Source organism: Manis javanica, chromosome 4 (assembly GCF_040802235.1).
Source record: "Manis javanica isolate MJ-LG chromosome 4, MJ_LKY, whole genome shotgun sequence".
In the NCBI taxonomy this organism is placed as follows: domain Eukaryota; kingdom Metazoa; phylum Chordata; class Mammalia; order Pholidota; family Manidae; genus Manis; species Manis javanica.
In genome coordinates, this window is record NC_133159.1 from 4,666,260 (window position 1) to 4,688,268 (window position 22,009).

At 61.5% G+C, this 22,009-nt stretch overlaps 1 protein-coding gene across 14 annotated transcripts in view; it reads right to left on the bottom strand.

The window, feature by feature from the left end:
* PLEKHG5 (pleckstrin homology and RhoGEF domain containing G5) overlaps positions 1-22,009 on the bottom strand; it is a 45,029-nt gene that overhangs the window by 720 nt on the left and 22,300 nt on the right. For 4 of the 14 annotated variants that reach the window (XM_036999636.2, XM_036999634.2, XM_036999639.2 and 1 more), the window contains exons 2-21: positions 21,657-21,733; positions 9,230-9,359; positions 8,168-8,270; positions 7,779-7,836; positions 7,366-7,457; positions 6,797-6,933; positions 6,379-6,524; positions 5,674-5,868; positions 5,414-5,602; positions 4,981-5,076; positions 4,268-4,318; positions 3,987-4,136; positions 3,541-3,651; positions 3,263-3,412; positions 3,041-3,178; positions 2,764-2,883; positions 2,167-2,299; positions 1,960-2,075; positions 1,251-1,444; positions 10-780 (exon numbers count right to left, since the gene is read on the bottom strand). In XM_036999636.2, the coding sequence (XP_036855531.2) occupies positions 10-780; positions 1,251-1,444; positions 1,960-2,075; positions 2,167-2,299; positions 2,764-2,883; positions 3,041-3,178; positions 3,263-3,412; positions 3,541-3,651; positions 3,987-4,136; positions 4,268-4,318; positions 4,981-5,076; positions 5,414-5,602; positions 5,674-5,868; positions 6,379-6,524; positions 6,797-6,933; positions 7,366-7,457; positions 7,779-7,836; positions 8,168-8,270; positions 9,230-9,359; positions 21,657-21,733 (3,157 nt within the window). Of the gene's footprint in view, positions 1-5; positions 781-1,250; positions 1,445-1,959; positions 2,076-2,166; positions 2,300-2,763; positions 2,884-3,040; positions 3,179-3,262; positions 3,413-3,540; positions 3,652-3,986; positions 4,137-4,267; positions 4,319-4,980; positions 5,077-5,413; positions 5,603-5,673; positions 5,869-6,378; positions 6,525-6,796; positions 6,934-7,365; positions 7,458-7,778; positions 7,837-8,167; positions 8,271-9,229; positions 9,360-10,105; positions 10,226-12,316; positions 13,578-16,554; positions 16,708-18,367; positions 18,467-21,656; positions 21,734-21,834; positions 22,005-22,009 lie in introns of those variants that run through there. The other 10 variants (XM_036999641.2, XM_036999640.2, XM_036999635.2 and 7 more) reach the window with 10 other exon arrangements.

Below are 22,009 nucleotides of genomic sequence, written 5' to 3' on the forward strand. Positions count from 1 at the left end.
GCCACTCACGAGGCAGTGAGCGTGGAATTAAGCAGCAGGGTGGTCCTGATTCGGTAGAGCTGGGCCAGCGTCAGCTTCCTGTGCTGGGCAGAGATCCCTGGAGGGGGCTCAGGCTGAACCCTGGGTGAGGCCCCTGAGGGCAGCCCTCTGCTCCTCCTGGTGGGCACATGGGGCTCCCCAGCTGGGCAGCTGGTTCTGCCCTCCAGCTCTGACGGCTCGAGGTCACTGCCAGGTCTTGATGCTCCCCGGTAATCCCAGTTGGGTCCTGTTTCCCGAGGGGGGCCCTGAGACTTGGCACCAGGGACTAAAGTGGCCAAGCAGAGTTCCGACAGGCTGCGGCTGGGGGCTGGGGGTGCCCCATGGCTGGTGGCCCTTGACAGCAGCTGGAGGAGGCTGGCCTCAGATTTGGATTTGAGTAGGTGGGGCAGATGGGGCAGCAGCTGGACAGGGGTGCGGCGGCGGAGGCGAGGGGAGGGTGAAAGGGCTTGTGGCAGCTCTGGAGGCCGGGGCACTGGCTCTGCCATAGGGGCTGGGGCCCCAAAGTCTTGCAGGGAGGTTGGGGAGAGGGTGCCGTAGGCGGAGTCCATGGAGCAGGAGCGGCCGTCCACGGGGCCCAGGTGCAGCAGCTCGCTGGTGGGCGTGACCAATGAGGCAGTGGTGCTGAGAGAGGTCTCGTCCGACTGGGAGCTGAAGGGGCCCCCCTCGAACTCAGGAGAGGACAGCATCTCCCCAGGCTCTACCACCACCATGGCCAGGGTCTCCGTGGAGCCATCTGAGGCACTGTGGGAGCAGGAGGAGAGCGTCAGCCCAGCCAAAGGAAACCCGGGCAGCCTGGTGCAGCCCATGCTGGGCAATCTGAGGTCTACAGCCTCTGCCTTCTGGAGCACGAGGCTCAGAGACGGCAAGCATGTGGCACATGTGCCCGATCTCCCAGCTCCTGTGCCCACAACAGACACCAGTGATGGAGTCTGTCCCCATCCCAGCATTCTCTCCTGCTGGATACAGTCTGAGAACCCTCAGCTCAGCTCCATGCAGCTACCACTAATGGCTTAGAGTTGGCACTCAACTCTGAAAAACATACGCCATCCCTGCCTGGACTGAGGGGAGACAGGGCCCTCCCTGGCACTGGGTTCATAACGTGAAGCCATTCAGAGGAAGGGGTCACGGCTGGGCCCGGGCCCGTGCCAGCGGCCTTCGGGTCAGGCGTCCTGGGGTGCTCTGGCCCACTGGGCGGCCCTGGGCAGGCGTACCCGCGCTGGGAGTTGAGACTGTTGCTGCTTTTTCGCAGGATGGTGGGGGAACTGGCAGCCGAAGTGCTACTCTCTCCTCCTTCCTCCTCCTCCTCCTCCTCCTCCTCGTCCTGCTCATCCCCCTCCTCTTCCAGGCTCTGCAGGTGCTGCTGGCTGTCTGGCTGCTCCTGCACACGCAGCTGCTGCAGCTGGTTCTGCGGGTGGGGGGGTGCGGGGGCAGAGGGCAGAACGAGCTGGGAGGCCCACCCTCTCCATACGGCACGGGTGTGGGTTCAGGGGCAGCCCCCCTGGAGGAAAGAACCCTCAGTAGAGCCTGGAACATGTCACCTACCCTGGCAGAGGTTCATGGAGTGGCCTAGGACAGGGCCCTCTAAGGCGCCTCGCAGGGGAGGCACTTCGTGGTAGGCTCTAATGGCGGACCTCGGGGCTGTGGCAGGGAACGGGGCTGACCTTGGGGTGACCTCTGCCCTGTTAGTTCACTAATGCTCCCCACAGTCTCTTCCAGCGCGGAGGGAGGGAGCACAAAGGCACCCACCTGCCGCCTTAGGGTCAGGCATCCTTGCCCACCTGCACACCTCTCTGCTCCCACCTGGGCCACCCTGCCCACCTGCACACCTCTCTGCTCCCACCTGGGCCACCCTGCCCACCTGCACACCTCTCTGCTCCCACCTGGGCCACCCTGCCCACCTGCACACCTCTCTGCTCCCACCTGGGCATTGTAAATGGCGTCCACCCAGCCACGGCACAAAGCCTGGCCGCTGGCCTGGAACGTGTAGGCCCCCACAGCACTGTGGAACTCGTTCAGGTAGATGAGGAGGAAGGAGCCTGGTTAGGAAGGTGTCTGGTCAGTGTCGCTCAGGCCCATGGCCTCTGCCCATCACAGCCCCTGGCCAGGAGCCCCCGGCCTGCTCCTCACCAGGGTCCCGCAGCTCCCGGCACACGATCTTGTCCACCAGCAGCGGGGGCCTGATGACCTTGGTCCTCTCGGCCTTCTTCACCGCCTTGGTCACCAGGAGCAGGTCCGTGAAGAGGAAGCAGTACACGTCCATCTGGGGAGAGACCCAGGGTCAGGGCCAGGGCACGACCCTCTCCTGGGGGTACTTGGACTGCCGACACCTCCTCTTTCCCCCATGAACTTGAGAGTGAAATTAACATGAAAACCAATCTCTGGATCACACGGCCCCTGGGATTAATAGCTCGGTAGCAAGGCTCCGGGCTATTCCTGGCCTGCGCATGAAGTGAGCCTCCCCCCAATCCCCAGGAACCCACACAACACTGACAGGTGGGTGAGACCACGGCCCCCCGCCAGCCCCCAAGGGCTGTGCGCCTCCTGCCACACTTGAAGACAGGCTCCAAACAGAGGATCATCCCTCCCGGGATCACAGAGTCACTAGTTCTTGAATCGCCATTCCGCTGACTGGCAGCTGAGAACCCCTGCCTGGGGCCCAGGAGGTCCCCAGAGGGTGGTGCGTGCCCACAGGGCGAGGGTGGGGCAGGGGGCCCCCAGCGTCACCTTGCTGTCCTTCCCCTCCTTCATCCTCAGGCTCCCCTCCAGCAGCAGCTGTCGGGTCTCCTCGGGCGAGGCACCGGTGATGGGCGCTGTCAGGTCCAGATGCAGAAACTCCTTCAGGAGCTGGGGGTGGGGGAGCACGCTGTCTGCAAGGGTGAGGGTCTGACTCCCCACCCCAGCTAGCTCTCAGGGGAGATACCCAGCCTGATCCCTGTCTGCCAGTCTGGTCCCTCTCCCCTGACAGCAGGGCCAGGGACCCCGCGAAGGCACAGCCTCCCACCTTATCCACCTCGTCGTTGCTGCCCTCCACCACCTCGTAGGCGTCGATGCGGCTCACCACGGCCGCCAGCCGCTGCCGCTCCTGCCGCTGCCGCATGCACGCGTTCACGTGGTGGATGAAGCGCTCCACCGAGCCGATCTAGGGCGGGGGAAGGCGGGTTCAGGCCCAAGGCTGGGGAGGGCCCGACCGCTAGGGCGGGAACCTCGCCCGCGTCCCGGTCACCATGGTGACGACAGCCTCCTTGGCGCGCGGCTCGTCCGTCCTCCTCAGCACCGACTTGAGCAGCAGCGGGTACTTGGTGAGCCGCTGGTGGGGCTTGGCCAGCATGTCGCTCAGCTTCAGCCGCTGGCACTGCTGGTGCCTCTCGGCCCACTGTGGGGGAAGGGGAGGCCGGGGCTGGGCTCAGGGCAGGCCCCACCCGCCGCCAGCCCAGTGCCCCTGCTGCCCAGGTGGTCCCGCGGCTGGCGCCCCTGCACACCGGCCAGCCCGCCCGGCCTCACCGTGACATAGGCCCGGAAGAGGTCGTTGTCGCGCAGCAGGCCACGCATGTACTCCATGCAGCCCTCCTCCTCCATGCAGTATCGGATGTAGGGCTTGAAGAGGGAGCCGAACTGGCCGGGGCGGAACGACAGCACGGGTGACCGCGCGCTCCCCGCGGCCGCGCCCCGCTCCCGACGCTGCACGGCCCTCCCTTACTGCTACAGGCGACCACCCCGGGGGTGGCAAGCTTATCACCCGTTTCCAAACTGGGCCTCAGAGAAAGTGTCCGCCCTAGGCCAGGCAGTGAGCAGAAGGCCGGGTGGGATTTAACCTCCGCCGAACAACTCGGAATTCCTTGCCTCTGACCACGAGGAGTCGTACGGGGCCACAGTGAGGGGAAGGCGGGGGTGATGGGCAGTTGGCATCGGCGCCCAGCCCTGCTTCAGTGTCCCCGCCTGGCACGTACCATCTTGAAGCCTTTGAGGAAGTCCCCGGGCTGCAGCAGCGCCTGCGTGCGCCGCGCCCTCTCCAGCGCCGGCGCCATCACGCTGCTCCACAGCCCGCGGTGCAGCCGCGCGATCTCAGGGATGTTGCTGAACAGGCGCTCCGCCTCCACCTGGGAGCGGGAGGTGCGCTTGGCCCCGCCCCGGTAGGGCCCGCCCACCCCACCAGCCGGCTCCACCCGCATCCCCGCGGCCAGGCCCCACCCCGTCCCGGTCCTGCCGCCTCCCCGGGGCCCCGCCGCACCTCGCACAGTAGCCCGGACTCTTGCAGGTTCAGGAGGCAGCACAGGAACAGCTGTGGGGGCAGGGGCGGCTGCAGCGGGGTGGTCCCAGCCCTGAGGCCCCACCCAGACCCCAGCTCCCCTCTTCCCCTTCCCCCCCTCCCCGGGAGGCCCCGACACAGTCTGGAACAGACGGGGTTCACCCTAAGAGAAAAGGCGCAGGCCCCATGGCCCACCCCACCTGGAGGGAAGCCCTGGGAGACTGGCCTTGCAGCCCTGCCTACACTCTCCTCCAGTGGTGCCCTGGCTCAGCCTCCAAGTCTCAGCTCAGAGGCAGGGGCCTTCCTTGAGCCCCAAAGCCCAGGACACATGCTCCCCCAAGGTGGAACTCCCTCCACCCTCCACCCTGGGGCCTACCCACTCTGCATCCACATCTAGGGTGTGGGCTGCTGAGCACCTGGCACACACAGGTGTTCAGAAATAGCCGTTGAGTGAATGAATGAAAGAATAAGGTCTGTGTTCACACAGCCAACCCAACAAGCTTGCCCGAAGCCCCCAGCCAGGTGTCTGGGCCTGTGGGACTCACCTCCCCAGTCTCTACCCTTCTGTCTCTTCCCTCCCCCCTTTGTTGCCTGGCACCTGCTCCTTCTGCAAAGGCCCAAACTCCACTCAGCAGCATGCAGAAGGGGGGCAGGCAGGCAGGGTGACTCCTGCCAGGGTGCAGCCCCGTACTCACATTGGTGATCACCCGCAGCTTCTTAATGTAGGAGGCCTCCGTGTGCAGAAGCTCCCACACCGCCTCTTGCTGGTGGCACTGCCGCCGGGTCAGCTTCTGTCAGAAGGGCAGGGGGTTGGCCAGGAGCCCTGGAGCGTGCCAGGATCCCTGGGAAAGGGAAGGGTGAGCAACCTGGCATGCAACTTCCTTTCCCTGGTGGGGACATGGAGGTGCCCAAGTTATGGGCCTTCCTCTGCCATTAAGAGAGCCAAGTGGCACGCCCCAGTTTCACCTTGCCTCAGTTTCCCCAAAGTGGGTTCATGATGACAGCAGCCTGGCAGGACTGTCCTTGGAACATCCTGTCACTGGGCCTTGAGAAGGGTCCCATGAAGTGGGGGAATAATGTCCCCCTTCTCCCAGTGAAGAGGGAGGGAAGGGCGGTGGTGGCACCCACCTCATGCCCATCAATGAGCTCCCGCCAGCTGTCCTCCAGCCACAGGCAGTCGTCATCCCCCTCCTCCTCCTCATCCCCCTCATCCTCCCATGAGTCATGGTCAAAGCGCAGCCTCCGGGGCAGCCTGGGCAGCCCAAAGAGGCCATAGGCATGTAGCTTGCCCTCCAGCTGCTCCATCTTGTCCACCTCCTGGAAGGAGACCCATGGTCAGGTCAGGAGTCAGCCAGCTGCCCTGCCCCAGGGCCCATGGGACCACATACCCGGCCAAAGACGCTGGTGCTGGGGCCTGAGCTGAAGAAGCCACTGAAGCGACTGGCCGCCCTGTTCTTCCAGCTGTCGCTGCTCCCACTGCTGCCGCTGGGCAGAGAGCAGCTGGAAGGCGTCAGGGGCTCCTGCCCAGGGATGCTCGCCTCCCCCAGGAACTCTGACATGTTCTTGCGCCGGCGGCCAGGGGCCTGGCCAGGGAGGGGTGGTCAAAGCCAGGCCCATCATGGCACCCACAGCCCCACCTACGGTGGGTTTCCTGGACCTCAGGCCAGCCTGGAATGTGGAAGGTTCCCTGCTCCACCCCGGGATGTCACCTCCCCTGAGACGCACCCATGTTCCAGGAGCTGTGAGATCCAGATGCAGATGCACCCGTACTGACCACCCCCTTCCCCACAGTCCCAAGCACAGGTAAGTGGGGAGAAACACACTGAGTCACACACACACACTCAGATGCACTTATACGTGCAGCTCCAAGTGGATCCAACCAACACACACACACACACACACACACACACACACACACACACACCCTCCTTGGACACTAGCAGGCTCTCTATCCATCATCTTGAGGTACAGTTAGATCCAGAGAGGGCCCATCATTCTCAGAGCCAGCCCATTTAGGATGTTTAATTTAGGAAATTAAAGGCCTCCGCTCGGGGGCCCCGCCCCCCAGTCCTGACAAAGCCCCTCCTCCTCACCAGGATATCCAGGCTCTCCCGGCGGTTCTGGGGGTCCACGCGCTCCAGGGCAGGCACTCCAGCCCTGGCTGGCCGCAAGATTGGCAGACTCAGGGACTTGGAGTCCTTCACTCCCTGCTCCACCTTCCCCTCGTCCCCTGGCTTGGCTGGGGCAGCGTTAGGGGGCAAAGAGAGGTCCTCAGCACCCAGGTCCAGCGAGAAGGGGACCCCAGCCCTCTCTCCTCTGAGGATCCAAAAGGCGGCCTCGCTGCCATCCCCTGAAGCCCCGCCCTGCTGCCTCCCACCTCCCCCACGCAGCAGAGACACCTGTATGGTAATAAGCCTGCTCAGGGCCCTGGCCACTGGGAACCCGAGCCTGAGAAGAAGCACTGTCTCCAGGAGGCCCGGCCAGGCCCCAGCTGCCCAGCCAGCTGCTCACCTTTGACCCGCAGGTAGTGTCCCCCAAACCTGTAGGCCTCAAAGGTGAGGGACAAGGGTGTGTTGGACTGGTCCAGGTAGATATCCACTTTGCCCAGTGCAATGCCCTTCCTCTCAAACACAGGCAGCAGCACCTCCCTGTCCCAGGACGGCAGGTGTGCACGTGAGGGGCAGGCACAAGGACCCCCACACTCCACAACCCCAGATCCACCCCGCCTTACCAGTGGAAAAGGGAGATGTCCACAGATCACACACAGGTACACAGACACACAGGTGTGAGTGCAAACACACACCTGCCCACAGGTTCACACACTCTTGCATGCATCTACATACATGTCCTCACCCCTTCAGGTCTGCACACCAGGGCCAGGGCCATGCATACATGGGGTGGGTACACACAGGTGCGAAGGTTCTGGTCACATGTCATCCCCCTCCCCAGGTGTGCACACCACACCATTGGGTCTGCCATAGGTGGGGGACACACTCACTCACAGGCCCACATAGACATACACGGTCATGTATGCAGGAGGCTGCACCTGCCCCCAGCTCGGCCTCCCAGCTTGGCCTTACCCCAGCGACTTCTTCTTCATGGCTGGGACGATCTCTGTCTCAATGTCCACGTTCAGGTCAAATTTCAGGGTGAAGCACTCCTTGCTCGGATCCTGAGGGCACATGGGCCTCTTAGTTTCTGCACACCTCATGCCCCACCCTCCCAATCCAGGGTCCAGGATGGGAGCCCCAGTAGGGGAGTGGAGGCAGGAATCTCCCCAGCCCTCATTTCTCAGGGAACACCCCACATGCCTCCTGCCGGAGAGGAGCTCCAGGAGCAGGGCAAGGTGGCCAGGAAGGGACACACTCATTCCAGTCCCCATCCTTGGTCCTGGAGGTCAGAGCACATGGGCTCAGCCCCAAGGATGGAAAGGAAGGGGCCAGTGAGGGCAGGGGCTGTCGAGAGCCCCCTCTGCCAGCCAGGGGCTCCTTACATCTGTGTGTCTCCTCCTCGCTTTCTTGGAAAGTTTCAGGCCTGTGCTCTTCGGGTCCCTGCAGGGAAGCCAGTAAGGGCAGAGGCTGGAAGTGTGGGTGGGATGGGAGTGGGCCCTGGCTGGCTGGCCACTCTTTGCCAGGTGACCAGGCAACTCAGTTGTCCTCAGGCAGGCCAGGGCCCACAAGGGGCTGTGCGCTCTCTGGTGGCCAACATGGGAGTCACACCCGGGGTGCCCAGTCCTAGGGAGTCTGATGCCAGGAGGCTGCTGAAGGGGTCGGGAGGGAGCTCCAGTCAGCTCTTCTGAAGCCTCTGGTCTCTGGGTCTCTGATCTAAGGCCCAGCCTTGGGAGCCCTCAGGCGTCTGCTCTGCCCACTGACCCTCACCTACCCTCTGCCATCCACAGAGTTTTCCTCGTCCTCCTCCAAGTCCACTGCAGGGCTGGTGCGTGGGGGGCATGACCGGGTGGACACGTTCCGGGCCAGGACAGAGCCTTTGGAGTAAAGTAGGAGGGGGAGTGTGCTTCCCCCCGGGCCCCTCCTTAGCCTTCCGACATGGTGTCTGCAGAGGGGCAGCACCTGCTCCTTGAGCGCCCCCCGCCCCCCCACACTTGCCAAGGCCTTCAGCTCTGTGAGCAGAGAGCTCTCTGTCACTGCTTATTCATCCCATACTAAAAAAGACACCCTGGCACTGGGACGACACCCCACCCCAGGGGGTTCTCCATCCCCAAGACCAAGCCACCTGTGGCCTCAGTTTACCTTCCCATAAAATAGGGATAAAGAAGGCCTGTTGCAGGAAGGGAGCGAAGTCCCTGGACTCTTTCTCTCAGGCCTTTCCTCCCCCACTGTGATCACCCCCAAAGTCCCAGGGAGCCCCGGCACAGGGAGAGTCCTTTTGTCCCTCTGACCAGCTGAGAAAGGAGACAAAGGGTTGGCATTTCTGGCCAGGCCTGGGTGCTGTAAGCCATCCCAGCCCAGTCAGTTGGCACTGGGCCTGGGCCAGGTCCCATTCAGCAGGAAGGGTTTCTCGTTTCCTGCTACAAGTTCATTCCGACCTGCCCACCCCACTCCCTCGGCCTCTGCTCGCCAGCAGCCTGGCTAGAGGATTTGCCCAGTTCCCCCGAGCTGAGGACGAGAAGAAAGGGGCTTGCTTGGCGCTGGCCCTGCCCAAGCCAGGGGCAGAGACGGCCATGGGAGACACAGACCCAGCACCTGGTAGGGACAAGTCTACTCTCAAGATGGGGTCCTGCACCTGGTCCCCCAACTTTTTCTCTAAGAAATGTGGAACAAAAGGGGCCACAGCGTAGTTGGGTTTCATTATTGACAGTCAACTCTTGTCCTTCTGATGTCCTCATCATGGCTCGGACAGTTACCAAGACACTGTGCCCAGACAGGGCGTTTTGAGCTACTCCAGGAGCTCTGGCAGCCAGGCTGGAGTCCCGCCTGCACTCACCTTGCGGAGGCAGGTCAAAGCGGATGTGTCCATCATAGTGCATGGTGCTGTGGAACTTGCAGTCACAGGCTTCACAGAGGTTGAGCGGTCCTTGATGGTGCAGCTGCTGGCAGTCGGTGTGGTGGCACACCTGCACAGGGAAGGAGGGGGCGGTGGATTGGGCTGCACCACAGGCAGGCTCCCCTGTGCCCCACATAGTGCACAGGTGCAGGTCCTGGCCCTGATGGGGGCTGCTCTTCATTCTCCAACCATCCATTCCCCACAGGGCACCTGGTGCTCTTTGTCTCTGCAAATGGCTCCCAAGCTCCTACTGTGCATCCAACCTGGGGGACACAGAGAAAACCAGAGCCCTGCCAGGGAGGAGTGGAGCGCGCAGGGGAGACCTCCAGTAGGCAACCACAAGCTGAGTGCTATCAGGGCCTCTTCCTGGGGTGCAGGCAGGAAGGGTCCCCCCAAATACTCATGGCTGAACCAGAAGCCTCTGCCCCCACCCAAACCCTCACCCTCAGCTCTGTGAACCCGTGTAGCCCCTTAAGAGCCAACCCCAAGGGTGTGAAAGTGCTTAAAGAGGAGTCAGGGACAGGTGCTGGTGCCTGGATGCCCATGCAGTGCCCACGGGCTACTGCTCAGTGACCTGACCCCAGACTGACCTGTTCACATGTCTACTCTCCCCAGACCCAGGGCAGCTTTCAGGCTTCTCCCCACCCTCCACCTCCCACTGCTCACTCACTCCCCACTGATTCTGCTCCCTACTTTTCCAGGGAACCAGAAGCCAGTCCATGAACTCCCTCCATAGAGTCCCCAACCTGTCCCTATCTGAGGCCAGTGTTCCACTAACCTCCGCCTCCCTGGACCAGACCCCAGTTCCACACTCACCCACTCCCATACCGTGTCCCCCTCTCCACTGGATCCTCCCCAAGGACACATCACATTCACTTCAGCTCTTGGGCTAAGGGAAAGATGCAAGGAGGCTGGCCTCGGGTCAGCCTGTGGGCTCTGGAGACAAGGGGAAGTGAATCACGGTCCGATGCTGGCTGTTTGGGCCCTGTGACCCCTACTCCTTCGTCAGACAGAAAAGAGAACATAGGCACAGAAATGCCAGGGGTGGGAGACAGACTCAGGAGGTGGCTTGCTCCGTGGAGCTGGGACCCAGGTGGGCGGCTGTGGACATGATGGCCCAGATTCCCAATGTCATTTCTCACTTCCACAGCCTTCTCGGGTGGCCAAGTGTGTGCTTGGGGCTTGAGGCAGGGATAAGGGGAGTCCTCTGGCTGACCAGAGCAGCTGTTTCTACCTTTAGTCAGTCTGCTGCTAAAGAGAGTCTAGAAATCACTCTCTTCAGCCACAGCTCTGCCAGCCCCCACCTCAGGGTCCCCAGGATACTGCTGGCAGAAGGGCCGGCTTTACAGGTTTGGGATCCCCAGCTGCAATCATCTCTGCCTGACAATGACTCTGGGGAAGGCACCTGCCCCACTTGAGCCCCTTCTTCCCAGGAATCCCCCAGTCTGCCAGCCTGGCAGCCCCTCATCCTCTGCAACCAGCCTGGCACAGGTGCTCTCTCCAACTCCTTCCAGGCCTCTGGAGATGTCCCGACAGCTTCCTTTCACTGGTGCCATGCTTGGCACTGGGCCACGGGGCTGCAGGCCTACCAGTTACCCAGACTGTGGCTTCCCAGTGGGTGGGGTGACATGGCAGGAGCCACGCTAGGTCGTAGGGTCCTGCAGATGACCTCTGGGACCCTTCCAGTCCAAGCCCCTGGTTCTCTGCCACAATCTTGTTTTTAAGCCAATCCAATATATGGACTGCAGATTCTACACAAAGATTGACTCCTTACAGCAGATTCAGTAGTTAACAAATATTTATTGAGCACCAACTATGTGCCCTGCCCTGTGGAGGCTCTAAAGAAGATTCATTTCCCAGCACTGTGGGGGGCTTTGGAGAACACCATGAAGCACCTCCTCCTCCTCCTCCTATTATTACTGCTATCATTATGTTACTACAAATAATACCAATGAGAGGAGCCAGCGCCCAGCCTGTGGCTGCCCTCCTCTGCTTCCACCGTCCCAGCAGTCCCCAGGCTCAGGGACACCAGGGTCAGGCCCAGCATCTACACCAGGTGGGTGTTTCCTCACTTAATTCAACAGGTCTGGTTAATGATGAGGTTCCAGGGATCTGCAGAGAGAACCCCAAGCCCTCCCAGCGAAAGGAAGCTGTTGGGACATCTCAGAGGCCTGGAAGGAGTTGGAGAGGGCATCTGTGCCAGGCTGGCTGCAGAGGATGGGAGGGCTGGGGGATTCTTGGGAAGAAGGGGCTCAAGTGGGTCTGGGGGGCTGAGGCTGGAGTGGGCAGAGTCCCCTTGCTCTGTGTCTGCTCCCTCGCTGATTCTCACATCTCTGTTCCCAAACTACAGGGTCTCCACAGCCCCTTCCAGGGAGGGGAGTTTCCCCAGCACTTAAGGAAGGGCAACTCCTTCCCAAAGCCGGACTCTTAGGCCCTTTATCTCAGACCCAGGTGCCTACTTCCCACCTTCTTTGTGCCCACTATGGCCACCCCTGGAGGACATGAGCACCCCTGCCAGCAGATGCAGGAGCAAAAGTTCCCAGGATTCAACTGAAAGAGATGAGCCTACCCGCAGAACGCCCGGTCACACTGCACCCCCAAAGATGGCAAATGGACCCAAACTTTACAAATAACAGAGTGGGACGCTTTGGGGAGTCCGGGCCACCCCCCATGAGATGGGGCACCAGAAGTCAGTCTTCCCCCTCACACAAGGGCTGGGGCAGGAGGCAGGAGGCAGGAGCAGCAGGGCTGTGGGCGGGACCTGAGCAGAGGAAGGGAAGGGGGAGGGGTGGCCCTGGGACCCGCAGGTGTGTCCGGAGGCAGCGCTGGACACAAAGGGCCAGGGGTGGGCTCACGACCTCCACCGCCTGGCCCTCGCAGGGCTGGGGGCCACGTCTCAGGGCCCCAGATCCCCGCACCCGCGTTGCGCAGCCCGGGCTGGAGCCTCGGCAGCTGGGAGTCCCCTCCTGCCCTGGAGACCCGCGAGGAACGGGGAAGCCAGCATAGGCGCGCGCCCCCGCCCCGTACCTGGCCTTCCCCGTCGCGGGCGCGGCCTGCCACCCAGCAGGGCTCGGGGTCCCGGGAGGGCAGCCCGGGGCCCGGCCTGGAGGCCGCGCGGCGCCCGGAGACGCCGGGGCCTGTCCCCATGGCGGCCGGAGGAAGCGGCGGTCTGCGCCGCCCGCCGGACACAGCGTGGCGCTCCGCTTCCTGCCATTGTGCGGCCCCGCCCGCCCCGCCGAACGCGCGGGGACCCGGGGGAGCCCGGCTCGGGGCCCCTCCGCTGCGCCCCCGGCAGGCCCCGGCTCCGAGCTGCGCCCCCGCCCTGGGAGCTCCGTGCCGGGGAAGCCCGGACCGCGGCCGGCGCCCCACTCCGCCCCGACCTCCACCCTACCCCCGACTCAGAGGGCCCTTCGTTCAGTCCTGCAGACCACCCCCAGGGCCTCAGCCCGGGTCGCCTTCTCCCTCCCCCGAAGCAGCTTCCTGAACCTGGTGGCAGAAGAGGGAGGACCGGGACTGGGACACATCCCCCCCGGTGCGGGGACCCTGCTCCCCATCCTGCCCCGGGGACACCTCTGCTCTGACCTCCAGCTTCCCCACCCCAGCCACGCATCCGGCGCTCAGAGGCCCCCTTGAGGTCATCCTAGCTCCCGCCCATAGTTCCAAGAGACCCCCGCCTGAGTCCGAGCCCGAGGGACCCCGCGCCCTCTTCCCAGCCGGGGCGGAGAGGGCCGGGTGACCACAGGTGGCGGCGGCAGGCGGAAGGCCGGCGCGCTGGTCGGAAAGGGAGGAGAGAGCTGGCTTTGGGGAGCCCCCAGGAGTCGGATGAGACCGCGCGTCAGGAAAACCCCACAACCCAGCTCCGCCTTCCCGAGGTCTGGAGCCCCCAGGTCCCAGCTGAGTCCCCCGGCGCTCGGGGCCACGCGGGAGCTTCCGCGACTGTATCGCTAGGGGGCGCTCATCGGAGATCGAGAGGACACCGCTCAGGACTGGGGTGCAGTGCAGGGCTCCCCGCGGTAGATGGTCAAAGCGCTTTTCCACTTTGGGATTGAGGGCGGCACTATGATCCTCATTCATCGCGTGGGGAATAAAGTGACATGAAAGTGCACAGCCGGGACTGAAAGCCAGACTCCCGCCTCCGCTTCTGGAACAGACTGCTTGGGACACCCCTCAGTACCCATAGGGTGAGGGACACCGGCTGTCAGCAGCCCACCCCCCCCAGACAGCTCCGGGGAAAGAAGGTGGGGGTCTCTGAGGAGGGCAGCAGCTTATGAGAAGCCCACCTCTGCTCCCAAAGCACAAGCCCCCTGCTGTCCACATAATAGGCAGATCTTTTGAAAACTAAAACCCAGCCATGTCACTCCTCCCTTAAAGCCCTCTAGCAGCTTAGAATAAAACCCCACACAGCCAAGCTCCCACCCCACCTCCCCAGCTGCTGTGCTGGCCTTTCTCCTCCCCACAACTCCCCAAGCTCAGCACCTCACCTCTGCATGCTGCCAGGAACACCACGTGCCCCTGGCCTTCCAGGGCTTGCTCTGGACCCCAGCTCAAATGCTGCCTCTCCAGAGGTGGACAGCTTTACCCTATTCTCAAAATAAACAGCCCCTCAGCCTCCAGCTCAATCCTCTTAAACTGAATTATTCCTCAGCATTTACTACTGCCTGAAGTTGCTTTACACCTTGTTCACTTGATTATCGGTCTTCCCTGCTGGCATATCCTCTCCAGACCTCCCCACATAGAACACGCCTAGCTCCCAGCAGGTGCTTGGGGTAGACTGGATGATAAATGGATGAATGACAGCAAGGGAAGGGTCTTCATGTCAGTAGAAGGCAGTGAGGGTCTCATCCAAGATGTCCCTTCCTGCCACCGACAGCTAGCGAAGCTGTCCCCACTCAGCCTCCGTGACCTTGGTCCTGCTGGCCCAGGCAGGTCAGTTTCCACTCCAAATCCTGGTGGTCTCGCTCAGGCCCCGGCCCCTGCAGCTGCCCCAAAAGCCAACAGCTGAGTACTCGCCAGTGCCAGCCTGTGCCAGCAGCTCCCAGCAGCAGTCCTGCTCACTCTTCTCAAAGGCCCTAAAGGAGATACTGTTACTATCTCCACTTAACAGATAAAGAAACTGAGGACTGGAAACATTAAGTGGCTTGCCCCAGAGTCACTAGCTGGTAAATGGGCAAAAGGATGCCTGTGCTTTGGACCCAAGTGCCTCAGGCACCAGGCAGGGGTGGGGAGCATAAAGACCAGCTAAAGAGGTGTTCTGGGCAGCAGGGCCTCGAGACAGGCACATCCCAAAGCCAGCTTAGGGGATCCCACTGGTCTGGGGTAATCAGGTCACATCAAGTGGAGAGCATAGGGGCTGGGCCAGGACAGTTCGCTGGAGGTCACCCGAGTGACCAGGCCCTGGTCATCCCTGAGTCATGCTGTTTCTTGGCTCCTCCAGTCAGGGCCGAGGGCTGCTCCTTAGAGGCCCAGGGCCCTGCTGCCAAGAGTGCAGGGTCAAAGCACCTGCAGAGTTGGGGGTGGGGGGGAGAAGCCCCGCACCAGAGGAGAAGAAGGCCTCCTGGTACCTATGTCCTCCCTATAGGAGACAGCCAAAACGGCCGGTGCTCAGGTCAAAGAGGTCCCAGCCCTTGACTCCCTGGGGCTGGGCCCCTCCCCAGCCAGCCCCAGCCCCAGCTTCAGGCTCATGAGTCAGGGCTGGCTTGTTGAAACTGATACCCAGAAACCAGATGCTGGACTGATGAATAATGGAGTCTCCAAGGTGGAGCCCCCTCCCACTGCCCCCCAGCCCCAGAAAAGCAGAGGCCTGTGCACATCCTCACCCCTACAAGAGGTTGGGGCCCCAGCCTGGTCTGCAGTGGGAGAGGGAGCTCCCTGTCCAGGAGACCACAGGTCTGGGGCAAGGCCTGGGGCCAGCTCTATGCACTGCCCTCAGCCGACTGGCCTGGAACCAAGAGTTGAAGCTTCCTGGCTGGAGGGACACCCCTGCCCAGGGGCTTCCCACCTGGACTAAGCTCCCCTCGGAGCTGGCCCCATGGCCCCATCTGGCACCTTGAGAATCCAGGGGCGGTGGCTGCATGCGTGGGCAGGTCTGCCAGGGCGGGGCCAGCTCCACCAGGCTGCTCTCCTGGCTGCAAATGGCCTACCCAGCTCCTCCCTTCCCCTAGGCCTGGGCCTCACCCCTTCGGTCCTGGGGTTCTGGGGCCCACCTGGAGACCAAGCCTACCCTCAGGCCCTGTCCTGTGCTGGGCAGATGGCAGGGATGTACAGAACCTCTCCACAGGCCAGGCTCACCACCTGGGCTCCAGAAGCCAGTGAGGCCCTTTCTTCACCAGCAAGTAGGCTGGTTGGGACCCAGTGCTAGGGAGAGGGAGCAGTTGTAGTCCGTGAATGCACCTCCTGCCCAGTCCCTGCACATATGTGCCAGACCCTGGAGCTCAGGACCCTAGCACGGCAGCTAGTGCCTTCTGGCACCTTTCTCCAGCACCATATAGAAGGCTCACTGGGAGGAAATTGGGGAGAGACCACATGCCTGGGCTGCAGATGACCTGCTTCGGGGGCCCACCTATCCCTGCCTTTATCCACCTGTGCGAAGAGAGCCCTGTCAGTTCTCTAGAATTTTCTTCAGTGATGCCCTCTGGGTCTAAAGTGTGGCCTGGACCCTGGCCAAGGACAGAGGAATAGTAAAATCCTCCTAGAGCCCCCCCCAAAACTAGGGAAGGCTCCTGGGGAATTTGTAGGGCCAAGGGGCCTCCTCAGCCCCCATTTCCTCGTCTATAAGAGAGGCAGGCCAGGGCCCTCCTGGGTCCCTCGTCCTGCTCTCTCTCCCCATCCCCCAGACGGGTGCCAGCGGCCCACACTCCCAGAGGCCCAGACTCTCGCGCCCCCTGCCGGCCTCAAGAGGACCTTCGTCCTGGGACCTACTCTGGGACGCCCAGATGGGGCAGGGTCGGCGGAGCCTCCCAGCCACCCTGCGCCGAGGCCCCTCCAGGGTCCTCCGGCCCTACCAACAATTCTCACACCGGGGCTGGGGCCCCAGAGGCTCCTCACGGCCACAGCTCCGAGCCGCCCCACCCTAGAGTCACTGGGGTGGGACGAGAGCTTGAGCCCATTCCGCCCTCCAGTAAGTGGAGGTAGAGCCAGTGGCGCCCACCGATACCCACCCGCAGGGCAAGGATTGCGTGGGGCCCTCTACTCCGGTTTCTGTTCCTTAATTCAGGGGGAATATTGGCGTCCGCCGTCCGGACGCCAAGTTTCCCCAGAAGACTCACCTAGGGACGTGGGTCTCCTTCCCTGTTGCGGCTGGGGCTCAGGCCAGGGCTGCCAAAGCCCCGGAGGTCGCGCCGGGCTAGGGAGACAGGAGGCGGTAGCGGCGCGGGACATAGGGGGATTACGGTAGGCCGGCGCGGGCGCTACCACCTGGGCGGGCCGGGACGTACCAACGGCGCGCCGGCCGGGACCGGGGAGCGCCGGGAGCCCGGGAGCAGGGGGAGGGGCCGGCCGGTCCGGAGCTCCGCAAGCTCACAGTCCCTAGCCTTTAACCTGGGCGTGAAGGCAGCAGCTCGCCCGTCCCCGGCGAGGGCGCGCCTTGGCCGGAGAGGAGCCCCCGGGGGTCCAGGCGGAGGGACCCGCAGGCCGAGCCCAGTCCCGGGAATCGCCCCAAGCCAGGCCCGCTTCCGCTGGATTCGGAACTGCGCCCTCCATGGCGCCTGAGAAGCGGCCCGCCTGTCTCCGTGCTCCCCTTTTTCCTGGCCCATGCCTGCATGGCTGTAATAGGGGCCAATCGCCCGTTGGTGGTTCCCAGCTGCCCTCTCCAGCTGCCCAGTTTAGAATAACTCTGCGCTCAGGACTGGGGGCGAGGGGAGTGTCTGGGAATAGCGGGATTCCGCAGAAGTCGTCAGGCAACGCGCCCCAAGCACACCCTGCCTTCCCTAATTACACAGCGGGGGAAAAGGGCGAGCTAGATGGGTGGACTGGGCCTAGGCCGGATCTGGGCCAAGGAGAACTGCAGCTCCTCTCTGCGCCCCTCGCCGGGCCAGGGTCTCCAGGCTCCCAGGCCCCCTCCTTGGCAGCAGTGACCCTGAGGCTGGGTCCACCCCAGGGCAGCTCATCTTGGCCAGGTCACATGTAGTGGGTCCTCTGTCCCTGCCTCTTGAGCCAGGTGCCTTCTGCTTCCCACAAAATTAGCCATGGCCCAGGAATTCCAGCTGCATTGCCTCTCTGGTACTGCCCCTTGCTCCAGACTGCCACCTGACTACAGATGACCAGCATCTAAAAAGTCCAGTCACCTCCAGTAACCCCCAGAATCTGGCCATTCTCAAGGGCACCCTGACCTCCCACCTCTTAGGCCCAAAGCATTGCCCAGAATAGGTGACTCCCTCTCCTATTATTCACTACATCCTGCCCATTCTTTCTCCACAGGGATCTGAGATCCACCCCTTCCTCTGCCCTGTGTCCACTGGTCTTCATCTGGCCACCCCTTCCCTAGACACACACCCCCTGACTCATCCCTGCCACCTCACAGTCCATTGTTAAGCTGAAAGGGTACTCTAAATAAAAGTCATTAAACCCAACCTCTACTCTCTGCTTGAATACCAAGCAAGGGATGTGGTGCTCACTGCCTATACATCTGAGAACAGCTTCAGCTGTTGGAAACCCTTGCCTATTCTGAACCAAAACTCACTCCCTACCAGGGCCCTTGGGAGCTGTGTAGGAAAATGCACCCCCTTTCCTCCTATCAGCTCCTTAGAAATGGAAGGCTCTAAGAACAGACAGCCCTGGTTTGAGTCTCAGCCTTGCCCAGCAAGTCAATTCACCTCCCTGCTTCTCAGGGTTCTGTCTCTACACTGGCGGTGGGGTGGTCCCTATGGAATCGGGGTACCCTGAGCGACTCATCTCCAAGATAAGCACCCCCAAGTCTCCTGTCCCCTCGAATGGTGACCCAATGTCTCTGGGCCAGTGTCAGCCATCCTCCATGTCCCCTTGTGCCCTGGGGTGCCCTGCAAAGACTCTGACCAGAGTACCCAGTTCAAACGGGCCCAGAAAGGAGCCGGGGAGTCCAGACACTGTCTGTGTGGTAGTTACCTTGCAGAAGGGCAGCCATATCCACTCTGTCATTGCCTGGCCCTCCATGAGAGAGGGAGTGAAGACCTCCTCTGTCTCCCTTCAGATTCCCAGCTCCGCCTGCCCGGGGAACAGGACAGATCTGCCACAAGCATTTGTCAGGCTAGGTGGGGCTGGTTAGGGTGTGGGGTGGAACCTGGTAGGGTCTCAGATCTCATGGAGGGGAGGGAGGGCACACCTGAAGCCTAGGAATTTTTCTCCTCCTCTGTGGAAGAACACATAATCACAGTTAGCATTCTCTGGAACGCCTAGGGCAGGCCACACACCACTAAGCACCTCACATACAAGCCCTGTTTTAATCTTCACCACAATTCCAGAAGATTTCCTTGTGTGAAAACTGAGGCTCAGAGAGGTGTAGTGACTTGCCTAGGGTCACACAGCTGGAGAGGGATGAGCTTTGACACGGACCTCACGGGTGTGGGCTACTCTACACACTTTCATCCTACAGAGGGACGGGGACTTCTCTCCTGGGGTCTGAGGCAGGGGGTCCAAACTCCTCCCCGACTTCAGGTCCTCCCTGTCCAGCTCCGCCTCCCTCCCCAAATCTTCGGACTCCGCTTGCTCCTTGCAGGCCCCTGCTCACTCAGCTTCCCTCCACCTCAATACCTCTCCATTCCTCGGGACACCAGCAGCCTCCTCCAGGAAGCCCATCCTATTATCCCTCTCTAGGGGTGGGGCAGCAATTCATCTGACACCCCAGCACCCTAAAAAGGCTCAAACAAAACCTCCAGGGTGGGTCCATAAGGGAAAGGGTCCAGTTCTGATAGAAGACAGCTCTGCGCCGGGGCAGCCAGGGGGTCCAGTTTGGCAAATCCCAGTCCTTACTCTCTCCTCCTCCCAGGGGAGTAGAATGTCAGCTCCAGGAGGGCAGGACAGTTTGTTTCCTGGGGAGCTCCAGGGCTGAGAACTGGGCCTGGCGCTGCAGATGCTTCAAGCTGATTTGGTGAATGAATAAATAACATCATCTCCTTCAAAAGGCTAGTCACATCCTGCTAACCGTTCCTACAAGGCTGGAAGGACTGTAAGGAAGGAGGTGCTTGCTGTCACCCCAGACCAAGCCCTGCCTGTGGTGCTGTGTGACGTGGGCAAGTTCATTCACCCATCTGAGCCTCAGTCCCCTTACGTGTCATGGGGGAATAACCAACACGTGTCTCCAGAGGTTCCCTCATGGGTTCAGTGAGACAAGCAACAGGGCCTAACACCCCACCTGGCATATAAACATGTTCAGTTAGTGGTAGTTATTACCAACAACAATACGGACATTCTTTTGTTGTACAACCGAAACTGCTATGATACTGAATGTCAACTCCACTTCAATTAATAAAAAGCAAACAGAAAAAAAATTAATAAGGACATTCTTCGCTGCTCTTTCTAACAAAACCTGAGCTTCATTCACCTCCTCTGAGCCTCTGCTTCAGCCGGCTCATCCCCTGGTAAGACCTGCCTATGGGCCCTTTTTTCTTGCCCTTCCTGAACCACCTTGCCTTACGCTCTGCCTATCCACCTTTTCACCTCCACCAGAGGCCACCTTCTCCAAGATGTCCTCCGGGAGTGACCCTCCTGTCCCTGATCATCAGGGATCCCTGTCCCCAAAGTGAGGCTGTGCCCAATGCCCCAACATGGGTCCCACAGGTGCCAGGGCTTGGGGTCTGCCCCTGTAGGCTGGGTGATCTGCTGACTGCTGATGCCAATGTCAGCCATGCTGAGTTCCAGGCAGGTCAGGCTGGGCCGGAGCAGGGACCTGGAGGCTACAGAGGGCCTACATTTGCTCCAAGACCAGCTCTTGTATCACCGGCCTCACCTCTGAGCAGTCAGGCCCTCCTACCCCTGCCCAGGGCCTCTGACAGTTTGTGGGCCTTTCCCTGCCACAGGATGGGCCCCGAGGCCTTGCAGGCCCCTGGCTGGATGTATTTTTGGGGTAGCTGAGGCCAGTTTATCACCAGAAGCCCCCATCTTGGGGAGAGACAACCAGCCAAGACCAGAACCCCAATGCCAGGCACCATCCGCGCCAGCAGATTGTATGTGACATCACAGCCACCCCCTTGCCCGGTGACCACGGCAACTGGAAGCCTCCCCCACCTCTCCCCGCCTCCAGAACAGTCCTCCGCGTTCCTTCTAATGTGGTCTTCCTGTACAGAATGTATGCGCATGTGTCTGGGCAGAGGGGGGTGGTAGGGAGAGCTGGGGGAGTGGGAGGGTGGCATTTTCAATTTCCTGCAGCTGGCAGAGCTGAGTTCACAGTTGTTAGGAACATAGGCTCTGGTATTATACAGATCAGGGCTCTGGGTTCAAATCTCAACTTTACCACATCCTAGTGATGTGTCCTTGCATGAGCCACCACCTCTCCAAGCCCCAGTTTCCTTATCTATCAACGAGAATAATGACAGGACAGACCTCGGGAGGCCAGAGGGAGGAGGCAGTGAGTTCTCAGAGCCTGGGCCTGACACATTAACTTGTGGCATTTACTCCTGTTGCCACTCAAATGTGTGCTGGGAGGGCCCAAACCTGGGTCAAGCCCTGGCTTGGTCTCTCCTGAGCTTCGGGGTCTGGGCCAAGTCACAGGACCTCTCTGAACCTTGGTATCTTCATCTGGAAAACAGGGTGATGATGCCTTCCTAGCAGAGCTGCCGCAGTGGTGCATACAGCACAGAGTGCTTGTGGCACAGAGCCCCACTCGAGAGAGGCAGAAGTGCCCTGTCATATATTTATCCTTATTCCTCCTGTTTTGAGCGGCTCCCGGCTCCCAAGCCCTGGCACCCCAGGACCGGTTTGTCCCTTCTTCCCTTGGTCATCCCCAGAGCCGCAGTCACTCTCATGAAGTCCCAGAGCACCCCCAATCCATGCCCAGGCCTAAAGAGTAGTCCAGTGCTGCAGAGAGGGTGCCAGCTGGGCACTGAGCCAGAACCTTAGTGGGGAGGTCCTTTTCTTTGCTAAGTTTCAGCTTCCTTATCAGTGACATGGGGTCGTAGTTCCTGTCCCCTCAGGGTGGTTGCAAGGACTGAAGTGCAGGAAGAGCTTTGGGACATCCTTGCTCCCCTGCCCTTGCCAAAGTACCCCCCACCCTGCTCTTCCTGAGGCAACCTAGGTTTGTCCGCTAGACCAGCCACCCTGTGGCCCTGCCCACCCTGAACCTAAATTACAGTGGCCCAGCCAGCCGCAGCCTTGCCAGGGACCCTCTCCGGGATAGAGAGGGTGGTTAGAGCCCTGTCCCCTGTGCCCTGGCAGCTCCCAGGCTCTCCAGGCTCCCTACCTTGGCTGCCCACGCCTTGTCCATGCAGTCAGGATTCTGACAGCGCGGTCCCTTCTCCTGCGCCAGGCTCCGGTTATCTGTAGAGAGGAGTAGAGGGTTATCAGCTGGGAGGGGTCCAGGCAGGGTGTGTCCCAGGCGGAGGTACCCAGGCTCCCAGGGACCCCAGAGGCCCCCCTACCAGAGAACGGGTGGGGCTGGCTCCTCAGTCCTCCCTCCAAAGGAGGTCACTGTCCCTTTCTCTTTTAAATGCCAACTTATCTGCATGGGAATCTGTGCAGAGCCCTTTTCTTGCTGCAGTTCCCCAGGGAAATTATCCAGATTCCAGGGGGAGAAAACGTCTTTGGAAATAAGCT